Here is a 13,140-nt window from a genome sequence, read left to right as displayed (position 1 = left end):
ATATGATAATCTAAGCCCATACACATCCAGTGCTGTGAGATGAAGATTTGCCTGTCCAGGCTTTCAGCTCTCCCTCTGCAGACAGGACTTGTAAGACACGTCTGTCCAGAACTTTTTGCCACAGTTGTTTGACCCACTACTTGACCTGAGGGAAGTTTTGGATCTCAGAGACAGGGGAACTTTGCAAAGCTTTTAAAATCCCTGGGAGGAGATGTGTTCAAAATCAAGCACGTACTAGGATGTTTTTCTTGGTCACAGTGCATTTTTGGATTCTGTATGTCATCTGATCTCAGTACTCTCCCTATCAAACTTAGCCTTTTAATAAAGCAAATTCAGAACTTCACAGAAACTGCCACTTTCAAAATCTGGGAAACTTCAAGAATTAGGGAAACTTGAAGCCCTTTAATTTTTTATGGCTTTGTTTGGTTTGATTTGAAGTGAATGTTATTTAGAGGTACTTGATAAAATATGCTGCGCACTTTCAGATCTGATGTTGAAGAATATGTTTGCCAGATTAGCGGATAAATATTGTGCAATCCTAGATCTAATTTCTCTGCTATACCAAGGAGACACATAATTCCTTGCTTCAAATGAAAAACAAGGAAGCAACTCTTCTGAAGGAAGCTGGCATGCTGTGTTATCCCTTTTCCAGTCTCACCCGTCATAGTTCTGTTGAGCTTGTTCTCATTCCTCATCCTGGGGATGCACCCACACACAGAGATGCTCTCAGAAAAGATATTTTTCTCTCTCTCTCATGACCAACTGAGTCAGTGCCCCTAGTCAGCAGCTGGTAAATGTCGTGCCTTACAAACACAAAATGGGCCACCACAAATCCCACATGAGGATAAAGGCCATTGCTCACTCAGGTTCTGGTCTAAATTGAGGGCGGAAGTGAGGAATAAGATCAAGTGGTGTTTTTTATTTCTGCTTTAGTCTTTCGGCCCTCTTAAAACCAGAGATGTCTCTTCTAGTGCCCAAAGACTGACAGTCTTAGCTTTTTCCTTTGCTTATCTGCAACCATCTACATCTCGGCCTTTAAGCTAGTAACAGTGGTTGTTTTCCAGATCCCCTAAAAAGGAAGAGAAACCTCTCAGGAAGGTAGTAGCACTGGAAATTCTGCATGCAATGAACTAAAAAGACTGTCTCTACATCCAAACAATAACCTCTTTCTATTTATTTTTGGAAAGCAATTTCTCCAGTTGTGAGCAATGCTATCCTATTAGTATCAATGGATCTGCTTGTTTGAAATATACAAAAAGTCTGAGGTGCTGGCCAAGGCTGCACAGAGTTCTTCAGGCTCAAAGGTTTGAGGCAATTTCAAATTAAGGATTTGCTGTTTGTTTTCTGTTTCTTTTCGACTTCCTCCCGGTTTTATGCTTTCTCAGGCTTCTAGTTATGCTTTGAGCAAATTCAGTAAGAAGTAGTTTAATCGGTTGAAGAGATCGGAGTCTTTCATATCATCCATCTAGAGTTTGGGTTTTTTTTAGAATACAAAAGCTAAGCAGTTATAGTAAACTTATGTGAATGTTTGGAAATTAGTCATTTGAACCATGTCAGAACTATTCCAGCCTTTCTGTTCTAGGTCAGATCTTATCAGATTTATACTAATTTATCTGTATTTTCAATCAGTAGTTTTTATGGTTACTCAACAATATTGTACTATCTTTTCTCAGTGAGGACCTTTTCCATGCTGGCACAGCTGTAGGAAAGAAATAAAGAGTCTGGGCTAGAGAGTGGATCTGATTTTGATGGGCTTTGGCTCTGGTAAATCTTCTGAAGCTTGGGTTAGGCTTTTGTTCCTACTACATCTGCTCATAACTTTTCTAAACCCTCAGTGCTCCTTGGGTTAGCTATCCCAGAGTTTCTAGCCTAAATTTATTTACATTCACTGTGAATATTTAGTGCCCACTTGGCCTTGAACCAGCATTCTCCTGAGGTATAAATAGATCTTCTTCAGGGATTCATCTGTAAAGATCATGCCTACTCTCATTCCTTGTTTACCATGGTTAAGGAAGTAAAACTCTATTTAGTCTGCTCTTGTAAGATGTGCTTTCCATTCCCTGATGTGTCTCACAGCACCCTCTTTGTATTCACTCCTGTCTGAATGTGTCTCCTTCCAGCGAAGTTTTCAGAAAGGTTTGTGACTTGGTTAGGACATAGACAATTTTCAGAGGTCTTCCAAAATAACCATGGCAGAGCTGGAAAAGGCCAAACTTATCCTTCCTCCCCTTTGCTTTGTTCATTAGAACTTGCTTCTTATGATTGAAATGCCAGTGTTTTACATTCTCCAACTAGGCAGATTTTGCTTCTTATCTTTTTTACCTTCACCAGGGGACCATGTATTTTGACAGCACGTGCTGACTGATATTGTCTTTTTTTTCCAGGGAGGCTCAGCTTTTTCTCCAGCATCCATTATTAGTAAGAGGAGAGCACAGACCCAAGCAGCAGTCCTGGCTGACGATGTGGGATGCCCTTCATCCACCAGTGAGGAAATTGTAGCCTGCCTCCGCCAGTTGCCTGCTCGTGTCCTCAATGATGCACAGACTAAGGTACACCATTGCAAAATGTGTGTTGTTGGTGAGGGATCAAAAGAGGTTTCTTTTGACAAGAAGATGTGCGGAAGCTCAAAAAATAAAGTGGGCTGAATCCCTGTGAAAAAGGAACTGGACTAACTTTGGTGGAGTGATGCTGATGTCTATGACATCCACCTCTGACCTATGAATACTCACAGCTTGATTCTCCACTAGATTAAAATCCTTTTACACTACTTTAATCACAACTTCCAAAAGTAAAATAAGTTTCATTTTTTTACTTCTTTATGTGCCCTGTTGTCTGCCCCTGGGTGTTTTCCTGGAGGGGAATCAAGTGTCTGTAGCTTCAGTAACTTCAGTTTTGCAGAAAGAAAATGGGGAGGGATATCAGTGCACTGTCTCCTAAGTGGGAGACTTGTGAAAGCTGCAATATAAGTGATTCTAGAGATGAATCCTTTACCCACAAATTAAAACACTCAGTGGAAAAACGTTTTTTCAATCAGGATCAGCGTAGAGCCAATCCCTAATTTAAAACAGTATTTTTATGAAAATAAGACCATCAATTTTCTTGGCCTATTCAGCTCGCTTCACCCACTGAGACAGTCAGAAAAAGCATTGCTTCCTGGCAATGATGACTTTGCACTTACATTAACTGATCACTTGTTCACTTTAAGGCTATCACTCAGTTATCTGAAGCAAGAGTAAAAGGGAAATGACATGGGTAAACTAATTTAACGTCAATCTTATTGCTTTTTTGCTAACCTAGCTCCTAGCTATAAGCGGCCCGTTCCAGTACTGGGGACCAGTGATGGATGGAGTTTACGTTCAGGAACCTTTAGCTAAAGCCCTGCAGCGCCCTCGACTTCGGAAAGTAGATCTGCTCATTGGAAGCGCTCAGCAAGATGGGTTGATCAGCAGAGCTAAGGCAATTAAGGTAGGAAGAGGCTCACTGTTAATGACCTGATGGCGTTAATATTATTACAGTGATGACAGTAATCATATGCAGCCAGTGAGATGCTTTTTGATTTCTACAGCTTGTGAATTATACTCCAAGCAAATATGCAAAGGCATTGTCCATCTCCACCCAGTCCTATTTAGGCTGATTAATAGAATTATTAGATTTGTTGATTAATGCTAGGGGGGAGATTTGAAAAGGTAAGAGATCAGCAGAGATTAACCATGTATTAATAAGCAGTAGTATCTTTTACTGTCTCTAAAATTCTATTTTTATTGCAATCTCAGCTGAACATCACAAGGAATAAAGCAAGCTCATAACTTGGTTATGAAGTTCTTCCTGTGCAGCAGGCCTAAGTTAGACTTTCCCATGCCAATGTGTTTGGTTCTTTTTGTTTGTGTGTTTTTGTTTTGTTTGTTTTTGGTTTTGTTTTGTAGTTTTGTTGTTTTGTTTTGTTTTGTGTTTTGTTTTTTGTTTTTTTCCAGCAACCTTTTTTCTCTATTGCCTTTAAGAAGTAAGTTTTCTTATAAAGATATTTCTGAATATGGACTAGCTATGACTAAGACTAGCACTGGCCTGATGTGTGGGCTAAGGTTTTAGGGCATAAACTGAAATGAAAACAATGAAAAGCATTGTGTCCATGCTGTGCTTTGGACCTGAAAGTCTTCAAAAACATGAAGGTCTACCCAGCGGGATTTTGTGTCTTCTTGTAAACCCTCTGGCACTGTCTGTTCTTGAGACACCATATGAACCTCTTCTAGTCCATTTGTCCTTCTCCATGCTAGGAACAATTGCCCTTCCCTGTTTAACACTGGTGCATTAATTTAGATGTTCCAGTGTGCTCAGATATACGTTAAGAAATCAACAGGAAAATGTAACACAGCAGGGATTATTCTGAGGGTTATCGAAGTGAACTGCAGGTCTGTTGCTGTATTTCTGTAACTGTGTGGATTTCATCTCTTAAGGGGCAGTGAAAGCGTAATCCAACTTCTTTTTATGGCTAACCAATAATACATTGACCGATTTACTTCAGAATTAATGACAAAATTACTCCTTTGAAATAAGAGGTTTTGACCCACCCAAATAAAGTTCATAGTACTTGTTTAGTATCCATCAGAAGTTTCCTGCTCTTATTTCATGTGCCTTTCTCTTGTGGAATCAATGAAAAGAGGAAACCAGGCAGGCAACAGACTGTGATGCTGGAGGTCTGCAGATAACGATCCAGCCTTGTGAGAGGGGAATAAACTTCAGTAACCTCATTACAAGTTGTGTGATGAAGACTAGGAAGTGAAATTCTTTCCTTTGCCACTATTCCCACATGTGACAGTTGTCTGCAAAACCAAAATTAAATTCCATGATGTATTAGAAATTATGCAAGAAATCATGGTGTTAATGTATGCCACAAGCGCTAAAAGCCAACAAAAAGTGCTACGAGCAACATTGTAAGGTTGAAATGAAAAGGAAAAAACACTCATAACTGAGAGATCAGTAGTGAAGTTTTGCCTTTCCAAAAAGAAAGTCTGGAATATCTTCTTCATTTACAAGCTTGCAGAAAATAAGATCAGAAATTAACTAAAAAAAGTTGGTGCAACTCAACCCTAGGAAATGGTCATAACTACCTCAACCTGAGAGATTTGTTTTAAAATGTCCTGCTGTTGGAGATATTCTGGTTTCCTTTGGCAAGGGTTTAACTATCCTTACCTAAAAGGATAGTTAACTTCTTTACTAGCTATTATAATAGTACATATGTTACTTGGTGCTACTGCTGTCAGTCAGATTCTATCTCTGCTCCAGAGAATTCCTAATGTTTGTGGTAGCTGGTTATATTTTATTTTGTTTTGTTTTGTTTTGTTTTGTTTTCCTTTGACTTCCTTAAGCTATTTTCTTGTTCTCAGTAAGAACTGATGACTTTTTTTCTGCACATTTTCCTCTATTTCTGTTTTCTTATGTCTTCAGGTTTTTAGGGCTTGAGGGAATATGACTGTTTTGACCAGACTGTATTTCTGTCTTTGGACTGCTTTCTTAAGGCCTTACTACAAGGTTAAAATTTCCTGATTTCTTCCTTGTTAAATTATTAATTGCTGGAAAACAGTAATCTTTCCTCCATCAGTGAGCCATTTAAGAACAAGAGTGTTTCTACATCATAACCATGACCATGCGTGGTTGCAGCCAAAGTCAGATGATAAATTCCCGAATAGGCCACAGATATATTTATCTGAAATGTCAGAAGCTGGTGTGGGTGGTGGCCGTTACAGAGAAGTATGTGCCCCATTTCCTCTGTCATAATGTTATAAAGGATCTTTGATCTGTGCTAATTGTCCTTTCGCCACCACATACACCTGGAAGAAGTATTTGAGACAACCCATGCTGTGTCCTGCTCTTCCATTTTATTCATTTTAAGGGTTCCCTTGAGGTAGATCTGGCTTGCATCTCTCTGGGAAAACTCAAAGCTGATTTTACTGATATACTAAGGAAGGTGGAAGGGCTTAGCTGGTGGACAGACCACTGAGCTCGAGTCTGGAAACCAAGACATAGTTCCCATTCTGCTTCTGACTCTGGCCAAGCTATTTAACCTGTCCTACAAAGAGGGGACCAAACCTCCCTGGGGTGAAAATCCATCTGTGGATATGTTCCAGCACTGTAGAGAGAAGAACCATGCATGTGTTTGCATAGATAAATGGCACAGCTAAAAGGTCCTGTGGCAAGTGAATGGAGTTGTCAAAGTCCTTAATTTCCATCTCCTTTAAGATGACTGATTTCAGTGTGCAAAGAGTGGAGGGATAGAAAAATTTAACCCCTGCTGATCTGTTTCAGCAGTTCCTCGGAATAGTTGTGCTGGCAAATTCAGCCAAGGGCTTGGTCTATTAATCCTGGTCTTGCTGTATTAATACTGGCCCTGTAAATGGTGAGGAGACACTTTTAGCCCTTTGGATGCGAGTATGCTTGAGATGTGATGCAAATCTTATCACCTTAGACTGGAGTTGCATGTCAGTTTTATAAAGTCTTAGCAGTTGAGTCATAGGAGCGAGGGTAAAACCTCTAGATTGCAACCAGACCTGAAGGTGGTAAATCCAATTGTCACCACGTTGTTCTGTGGGGGCAGCTGGTTATGCTGGGACTGGCATTTTGGGAGTCTGTATTCCCACTGCAACACTGTGCTTGTGCCTGTTAAGACCTTAACTATTATAAATGAAATGAAGACACAGAAGGCATCACTTATGTGCTAGCAAAACATTTATGTTTGATTTGTTTACAATTAAAGGCTGAGGTCTCTCAGTGATGCTTGCAGCAGAGAGTATACTGAATACTTGTGCTCAGTCTTGCCTGTGGAAATGACCGTTTTGTGGCATTCACTTGAATGCTTATTCATGTGAACTGAGACAGATTTACCACTTCCTGGATCACCTCATACTCATCCCCAGTGCAGCCATCAGATGGTTGAAAATAAGTGAGAATCGGAGCAGAGTTTGTTAAGGGAATGGTAAGTGGTGCCATAATGCACCATTATGCGACATATGGAGCGGTTAAGCCTGAACCTGTTAACTTCAATTCCCATGGCAGACCCTTAGGGTCTGCTTTGAACAGTCATAGATTAGGGCAGCTGAGCAGAAACCTCTAAAATTGTTGATTTCAATTCCCAACTGAGCAAAATTTTATCCCTGTGCTATATGTGAAGCTCAGGTGGGAAGATCTAATGGTTCCTACTGGCATTAAATATACAGAGTCACTCATGCTGATCTATATGTGTTTGTATATGCATGTAAGTCAGTACAGCCTTGTTTTTATCCTCCATATGTTCTGTGTCTACTGTGTAATCTCCACATTACAAGAATTAATAGCTTTCTTTTTAGTTGGAAAACTAAGGCTGCACTTAGTATTTTCTTTTTCTTCCCCTTCTTATTACAAATCTAGTTGGCTGTAAAACCTAGAACCAGGACACAGGGGAGTGGATAGACAGAAATATAGTCTGTTTAGCCCATGTAAGCAGCTGGATCTACGCAGACCAGATCTTCCATACTGCACTATATTACAGTCAGTTAATTTCTTTATGGATAAAGATATTAATCAACATGCAACAAATGACAGATAGATGTGTATTAATTGTAATGACCAGGGGAGCAGTGTCCTGATAAATGCAATCAGTGAGGAGAATGGGCTGATATTGTCTCTTTATCTTATAACTGGCTGGGATCCTTGAAATACTCTGCTGAGTGGCTCGCAGGTCTTTCACTGTCTTTTGTGACAATGTTTATCAAAAGTCATTTAAGACCTGAGCTCTGAACATACTCTGTTAGTGTTATCCCTTTTCTATTTTGTCAGAAATGCACATTTTGCTCCTTGGAAGATGGAAATGTTTGGTCTACCAACTGCTACAAGTTTTTTTAAAATAAGACACTGGACCAGATTCAGTCAAATGCTCCAGAAGCTATGCTGCAGGAGCAAGAACATTAAGCATCATATAACTCATTATTTAGACAGTGTTTATGACCATTTTGCACCATCAGGACAGTAGAAAGTGGTGCACCTGCTGTTTTTAATTATTTTCTTACCTACTTTCTAAAAAAAAGTTGAAAACCCTGCTATAACTGTGAGGCCAGTTGCTAATACCTCTGTAAAGGTTAGCAGAATGTAAATTATTTTACATAATGTGCAGCTGTTTCTGTTAATTTGGTAGCAGCTGTTGTATCTACTGCTATTTGAAAATTGTTCCTTGGTCATATATTTTCTAATGGGAAGCATTTGTTGGACATAGAAAATTCATCATGCTTTGTCTTTTTACTGTTTCATGGGTTTTATTTTGAATGCATCGCTTTGTTTTGTGCTATCACATTGAAGTCAGAGGTTTAAGTTATATTTCATTGTAGCCAAAGTGACACTTGAGGCATCGTGTTTCAGATTGTTCTGTTTTAGAGCTGGTTGGGATGAAAAATCTCACAATGTCCTACAAATGTCAATTCTGTTTCGCATCCATCTCCGCCTGTTGAGTCCTCTTTCATCTGACTCAGCACATCTTAGGGACCCCACTCTCATCAATAATTGCTGAGAAAGGTCACCAGAATTTCAGGGGCATTTTGAAGATCACAGAAACTAGTACATGGGCACAGTAAAAACCTGAGGGCAACCGTGCTGAGTCAGATCAAAGGCCCACTGAGCACAGAATGCTGTTTTCAGCAGTGACTAAGAGTGGATGTTCGTAATAATAGGGTAAGCAAACCTGATACTTCTGCTGAATGCTCTTTAAAACTCTAGCACTTTACAGCTCAGGGAATTCCTAGCCTGAATTGGTCTTTGTGTAATTAAAAGATATCCACTTTTTTTTTTTTTTTTTTTTTAATTAAAAAACTTGTTAGTGAAACTTCATCTTCACCAATTTTGGCATTGGCAAAACCATGTGGCAAGTTGTTCCTCAGCTTAACCATGTTTTGTATGATCTATTTCCTTCTCTGTGGTTTTCAACTGTAATGTTTGTTTGGTGGTTGAAAGTAGATGAGGCAGCGAAGGATCAGTTCCTAGGGTACATAATCAATACTCTAAGTTTTTTTTTCCTCTTTCTTTCTCTCTCTGTTTTAAGTTATCCATGACAGGTGTAGAATAAGGTAACAAGTGTGTTAAAACAAATGAACAACAACAAACAACAAAAAACCAACATGAAATTATTACATGAAAGTTGCTTTGTGCAGGAGCTTGGCCTCTGCATTGACACAGAAAAGCATCTATTTAAATCCACCAGTTCCGGTCACCAAATGAAAGATTCCTAATTAGACAGCAGCAATGCTTCTGCTGGTTAATAATGACGTGTATTGATGTGTGCTAAAGCCGATGGGAGGATTGCTTTTATAGTTCAGTGAATCTGCAGTCAGGTCTTCAGCGATAATTTCTGTTTCTTGCAGAAAAATATACGTGTCCTCACTGTATTTAAACTGAATGATTTTGCAGGCAAATGTGCTATGCAGTTTCATATGTGGCATTTGTGCATATGAAGTGACGTGTCACGCGTTGTAGATCTTTTTCAAAGTACAGCTGTATTACTAAAACTGGTACCACATGACTCCTTTCACATGGCATGGGCCAAAATCTAGCAAAAGAATTTATTACAAATACAAGGAAAATTTGCCAAGATATTTTTGGACCTTATGATATTGGGTAGCTTTTTGAAATCTCTTGTAAAGTCACTTAATCAAAATGCACAAAGTACTAGAATATGTCAGTAAGGACAGGCCTCCGTCTCAGCAGACGGTGACTTATTTTCCGTCTTTCATTTCTGTGAATTTGTTGAAAAGTAATTATTCCCTCTGTACTTTCTGTATAGAGTTGTGGAAAGACCTTCTCGCAGCATGATGAAAACCAGCTGCGGGCCATCAAAATAATAAATTCACTAAGGCATCTATGGTAACTGGACTGGGCAGACACAAGTCTATTTTGCACCAGACTGACTGCCCAAAATAATATAGCTGGTTCATTAGATCTTTCTCTCTGGAGTTCTTATACCAAGTTTCAGCCAGCGTGCACCTGCAAGGTGCCCTCTTTAGAAAGGATTTGATGCACAGAAAATTTCAGGTTACTTTTATTTTTTTTTTTTTTTAATGAAGTTACTCTGTTTCTGAAGTTGAAATAGATTCTTTTTTTTTTCTAAAAAATAGTCTGAAATGCTAAACTAAAAAACTTCCTCAAAGAAAGCTGTGTTGATGGTCCCTGTGCTAGCAGTAATTCTGCAGTGACATGGGCACTCTGCTCTGGGAAAAGTGCCTTTATGTCAGGAGAAGTTTCAGACCACAGATCTCACGAAAATGGCATTTCAAGCTAGATCTCTCCTAAAAGCCCTAGGAATTATGAAATTTGAACATCATGGCTGCTACTTTCATTGAGATTTGGATGAAAGGGATTTATCTCCCAGGGCTAAGGCAGATATTAGTCCAGAAGGGATGTAAATACAGGCATTATAGCAGCCACTATTCTTTGTAGGTGTTCCCAGAAACTTCAGAGTGATGTGGCCATGAAATGGCTATATAGCATGTTTTGAGGAAGCCAATACTGCTGGCTGGTGACAGTCTTGGAAGAGAAAAAGTAGGACCATCCCCTACGTTTTCCCGTAGGAATTAGAGATTACAGCAGAAAGGACTCATTCCAGCAGTGGGAGACCTGAGTTTATATTGCTCCATTAAAAATGTATCTTTGGGTTTTGTTAGTAAATTCCATGTATGCATTTTGTTCTCAGAAATTTGAAGAAAGTCAAGGAAGATCCAATAGCAAAACAGCCTTTTATCAGGCTCTTCAAAATTCTTTGGGAGGAGAAGACTCCAACTCATTCATTGAAGATGCAGCTACGTGGTATTACTCCCTTGAACACTCAACTGATGATTATTCATCATTTTCCCGGGCTTTGGAAAATGCCACCCGGTAAGAAACTCATCCTATTACTACTGTGTGACTGGGCTTAAACAAGGTTTCTTTTGCTTATCTGAAATGTGTATTTATATTCTGAAAAACCTGAGAAATTCTTGCAAAAAATGAACAGAAAATAGGGAATATTATTTCACTTTCCATGAGGTTTTCAATGTTACTAGTAAACAGAAACTGGTCTGACTTTTATGCCTTGAGAAAAGTTTGAATTATCTTTCCTGAACTGTATATTTGATTCAGACTAATAATGCTTCTTTGTGTAAACTTTCATGTCAAAGATGTCTTGGTTGTTTGCACAGCCTGCATCAAATATTCCTTGAGTCCTCTCATGCCTGTGACAGTAGAAGAACTTGGCTTTTATTCACAGTCACTTAATTATACCATTACATACTTTTCGTAGTTTTTGGAAATTTGGAGAATAGTCAAGTTTGAAAACTTTTATTTCTGCAATTATATTAATTTTTATATTATGAAACGTGCAAAATATATTTCTTTACAATGTCAGGCTTTCCACAGATGAGTATCCTGCATAAAATGGTGAAGGATTTATGACTGTTCAGAAAAGTGGCTCCCAACTCCATTCAGTGCATTGCTAATCTCCATTTTACCTATGGCAGAAGAATCCCCTTATGCTTATTCGTGTATTTCCTTGAGTTTTGTGTAATCATTTATGCCAGTGTACAGAGTTTATATAATGTCACCCAATCTGCATTTTGTTCCCTTTATGTGTGGTTTCCTATGGTGAAAGAAAGCAGAATCAGGCAGTAAGATGCTTCTGTAGGAAGTCTTCTTGTGGAGGTAAAAGGAGAACATATGACATCTGTCTCTTGCCTTGTTGGATCTACCAGGACACACTGTAAACTCACAGTGCCTTCCAGCTTCTTTCGAAAGAAAAGGTTGTGATGAAATGTCTGCAGATGCATGAGCATCTTCCGTCCAATATATACACTCCCATACTTCCCATTGAAAGATTTTGGGAAGGGACCATTGGAAAGTGGAGGGCAAGCAGTAGGCCATGTTCACCCCACCCAGTACACGTGCATAGCTTTGACTCTTAAATGGATGTGGCGTCAGGGCCCAGCAGTTCTGGATCATGATCAGTTTGGAGGATTCATTATCAACTAGGACTCCACAGCAGTCGTGGTGTATAGGGTAGGCCATAGAGACTGGTGGGTATCTCCAGCTGTGGTCACATGCTGGTTTGGTCTGCAGAGAAGACTGTGGATCTTGCTCTCTCCCCCATGGGCAGCCACTTTGCTTTATCCAGTTAGAGATCTTGAGCTGTGATGGAATAGGCCCATTTTTCTGAAAGGAGGCAAATGGAGGGGAAATCTCCTTACCTCCTTTTCCCTGCCTCTGCAAACTCAGGGGCTGAATGTTTAAGTGGAACAGATTTTCAGAAAACAAATAAAAAACTCCTTCCATATTCTTTTCTCTGCTTCACAAGCAGATTCATTATGAAAAATCTTTACATTTCTAAAGTGATGTGTTTTGTAAGCTGGTAATGTGAATCTTAGTGTGTCTCTGTTCTGAACTGGAACATCATAGCTACAAGCTCCCGGTATCTGTGCTCTCAGTGTTACAGCTTTCTGTCCCACCGTGAGCCCCTCCATGAGGCCGTAGAGACAAGATTTTCCTTTCAGTAGGTCCAGCAAAATTGCAGGGTGTTGCTCCGGGGGAGCCTCAGGAAGCAGGAGATGAGCAGGAGCCAAGATTCACTTGCAAACATCTGATTCAAGACAGCAGTGACCAAATCTGTTTGGGGAAGGTTTCTGGGTGGTCCAGGTGTGCCGGTGCATTGAGGTCATGGAGTAAACACGCCAGAATGCTGTGGGTTGAGCTTTGTGCCATTTTTCAAGTCTCACACTGTGCCGCATTTGCTCTCCCTCATAGCCTGTCCCAGGGACAGGCCACCCATCAGTGTGGCATCTGGGGCCACTGCATGCAGCACAGGTGGAAGCACTGTGGTTCATGGGTGTTAAAACCAGAACTTGTCTTCAATCTCTTTATATCTCTGCCATTACACATGGGGCTATAATTCATTACTCAGATCAGTAAGGTTTTAAACTGTAGCAAAATACTGAAGAACTTAAATTTTAACTCTTCTTCCCATCCAGAGATATCTCCATAAGCAGCTGTTATAACACAGGGCTGTCACATTTCAGCCTTCCAGTATTTAAAAGTGGCCTATAAGAAAGATAAGGATGGACTTCTTTAGCAGGGCCTGTTACAATAGGACAAGTGGTGACGGTT

At 39.7% G+C, this 13,140-nt stretch overlaps 1 protein-coding gene across 1 annotated transcript in view; it reads left to right on the top strand.

Annotated features, from left to right (window-relative positions):
* Window positions 1-13,140, top strand: part of TG (thyroglobulin) — a gene marked incomplete at its 5' end in the record, with an annotated part of 163,359 nt that overhangs the window by 128,045 nt on the left and 22,174 nt on the right. Inside the window, 3 exons of the mRNA XM_082046264.1 lie at window positions 2,385-2,549; window positions 3,298-3,465; window positions 10,703-10,884. Of these exons, the coding sequence (XP_081902390.1) occupies window positions 2,385-2,549; window positions 3,298-3,465; window positions 10,703-10,884 (515 nt within the window). The remainder of the gene's footprint in view (window positions 1-2,384; window positions 2,550-3,297; window positions 3,466-10,702; window positions 10,885-13,140) is intronic.

Source organism: Streptopelia decaocto, assembly GCF_964273445.1.
Source record: "Streptopelia decaocto genome assembly, chromosome: 2".
Lineage (NCBI taxonomy): Eukaryota > Metazoa > Chordata > Aves > Columbiformes > Columbidae > Streptopelia > Streptopelia decaocto.
The sequence above is the reverse complement of the archived record's forward strand: the minus strand, read 5'-3'. Positions and strand labels throughout refer to the sequence as shown.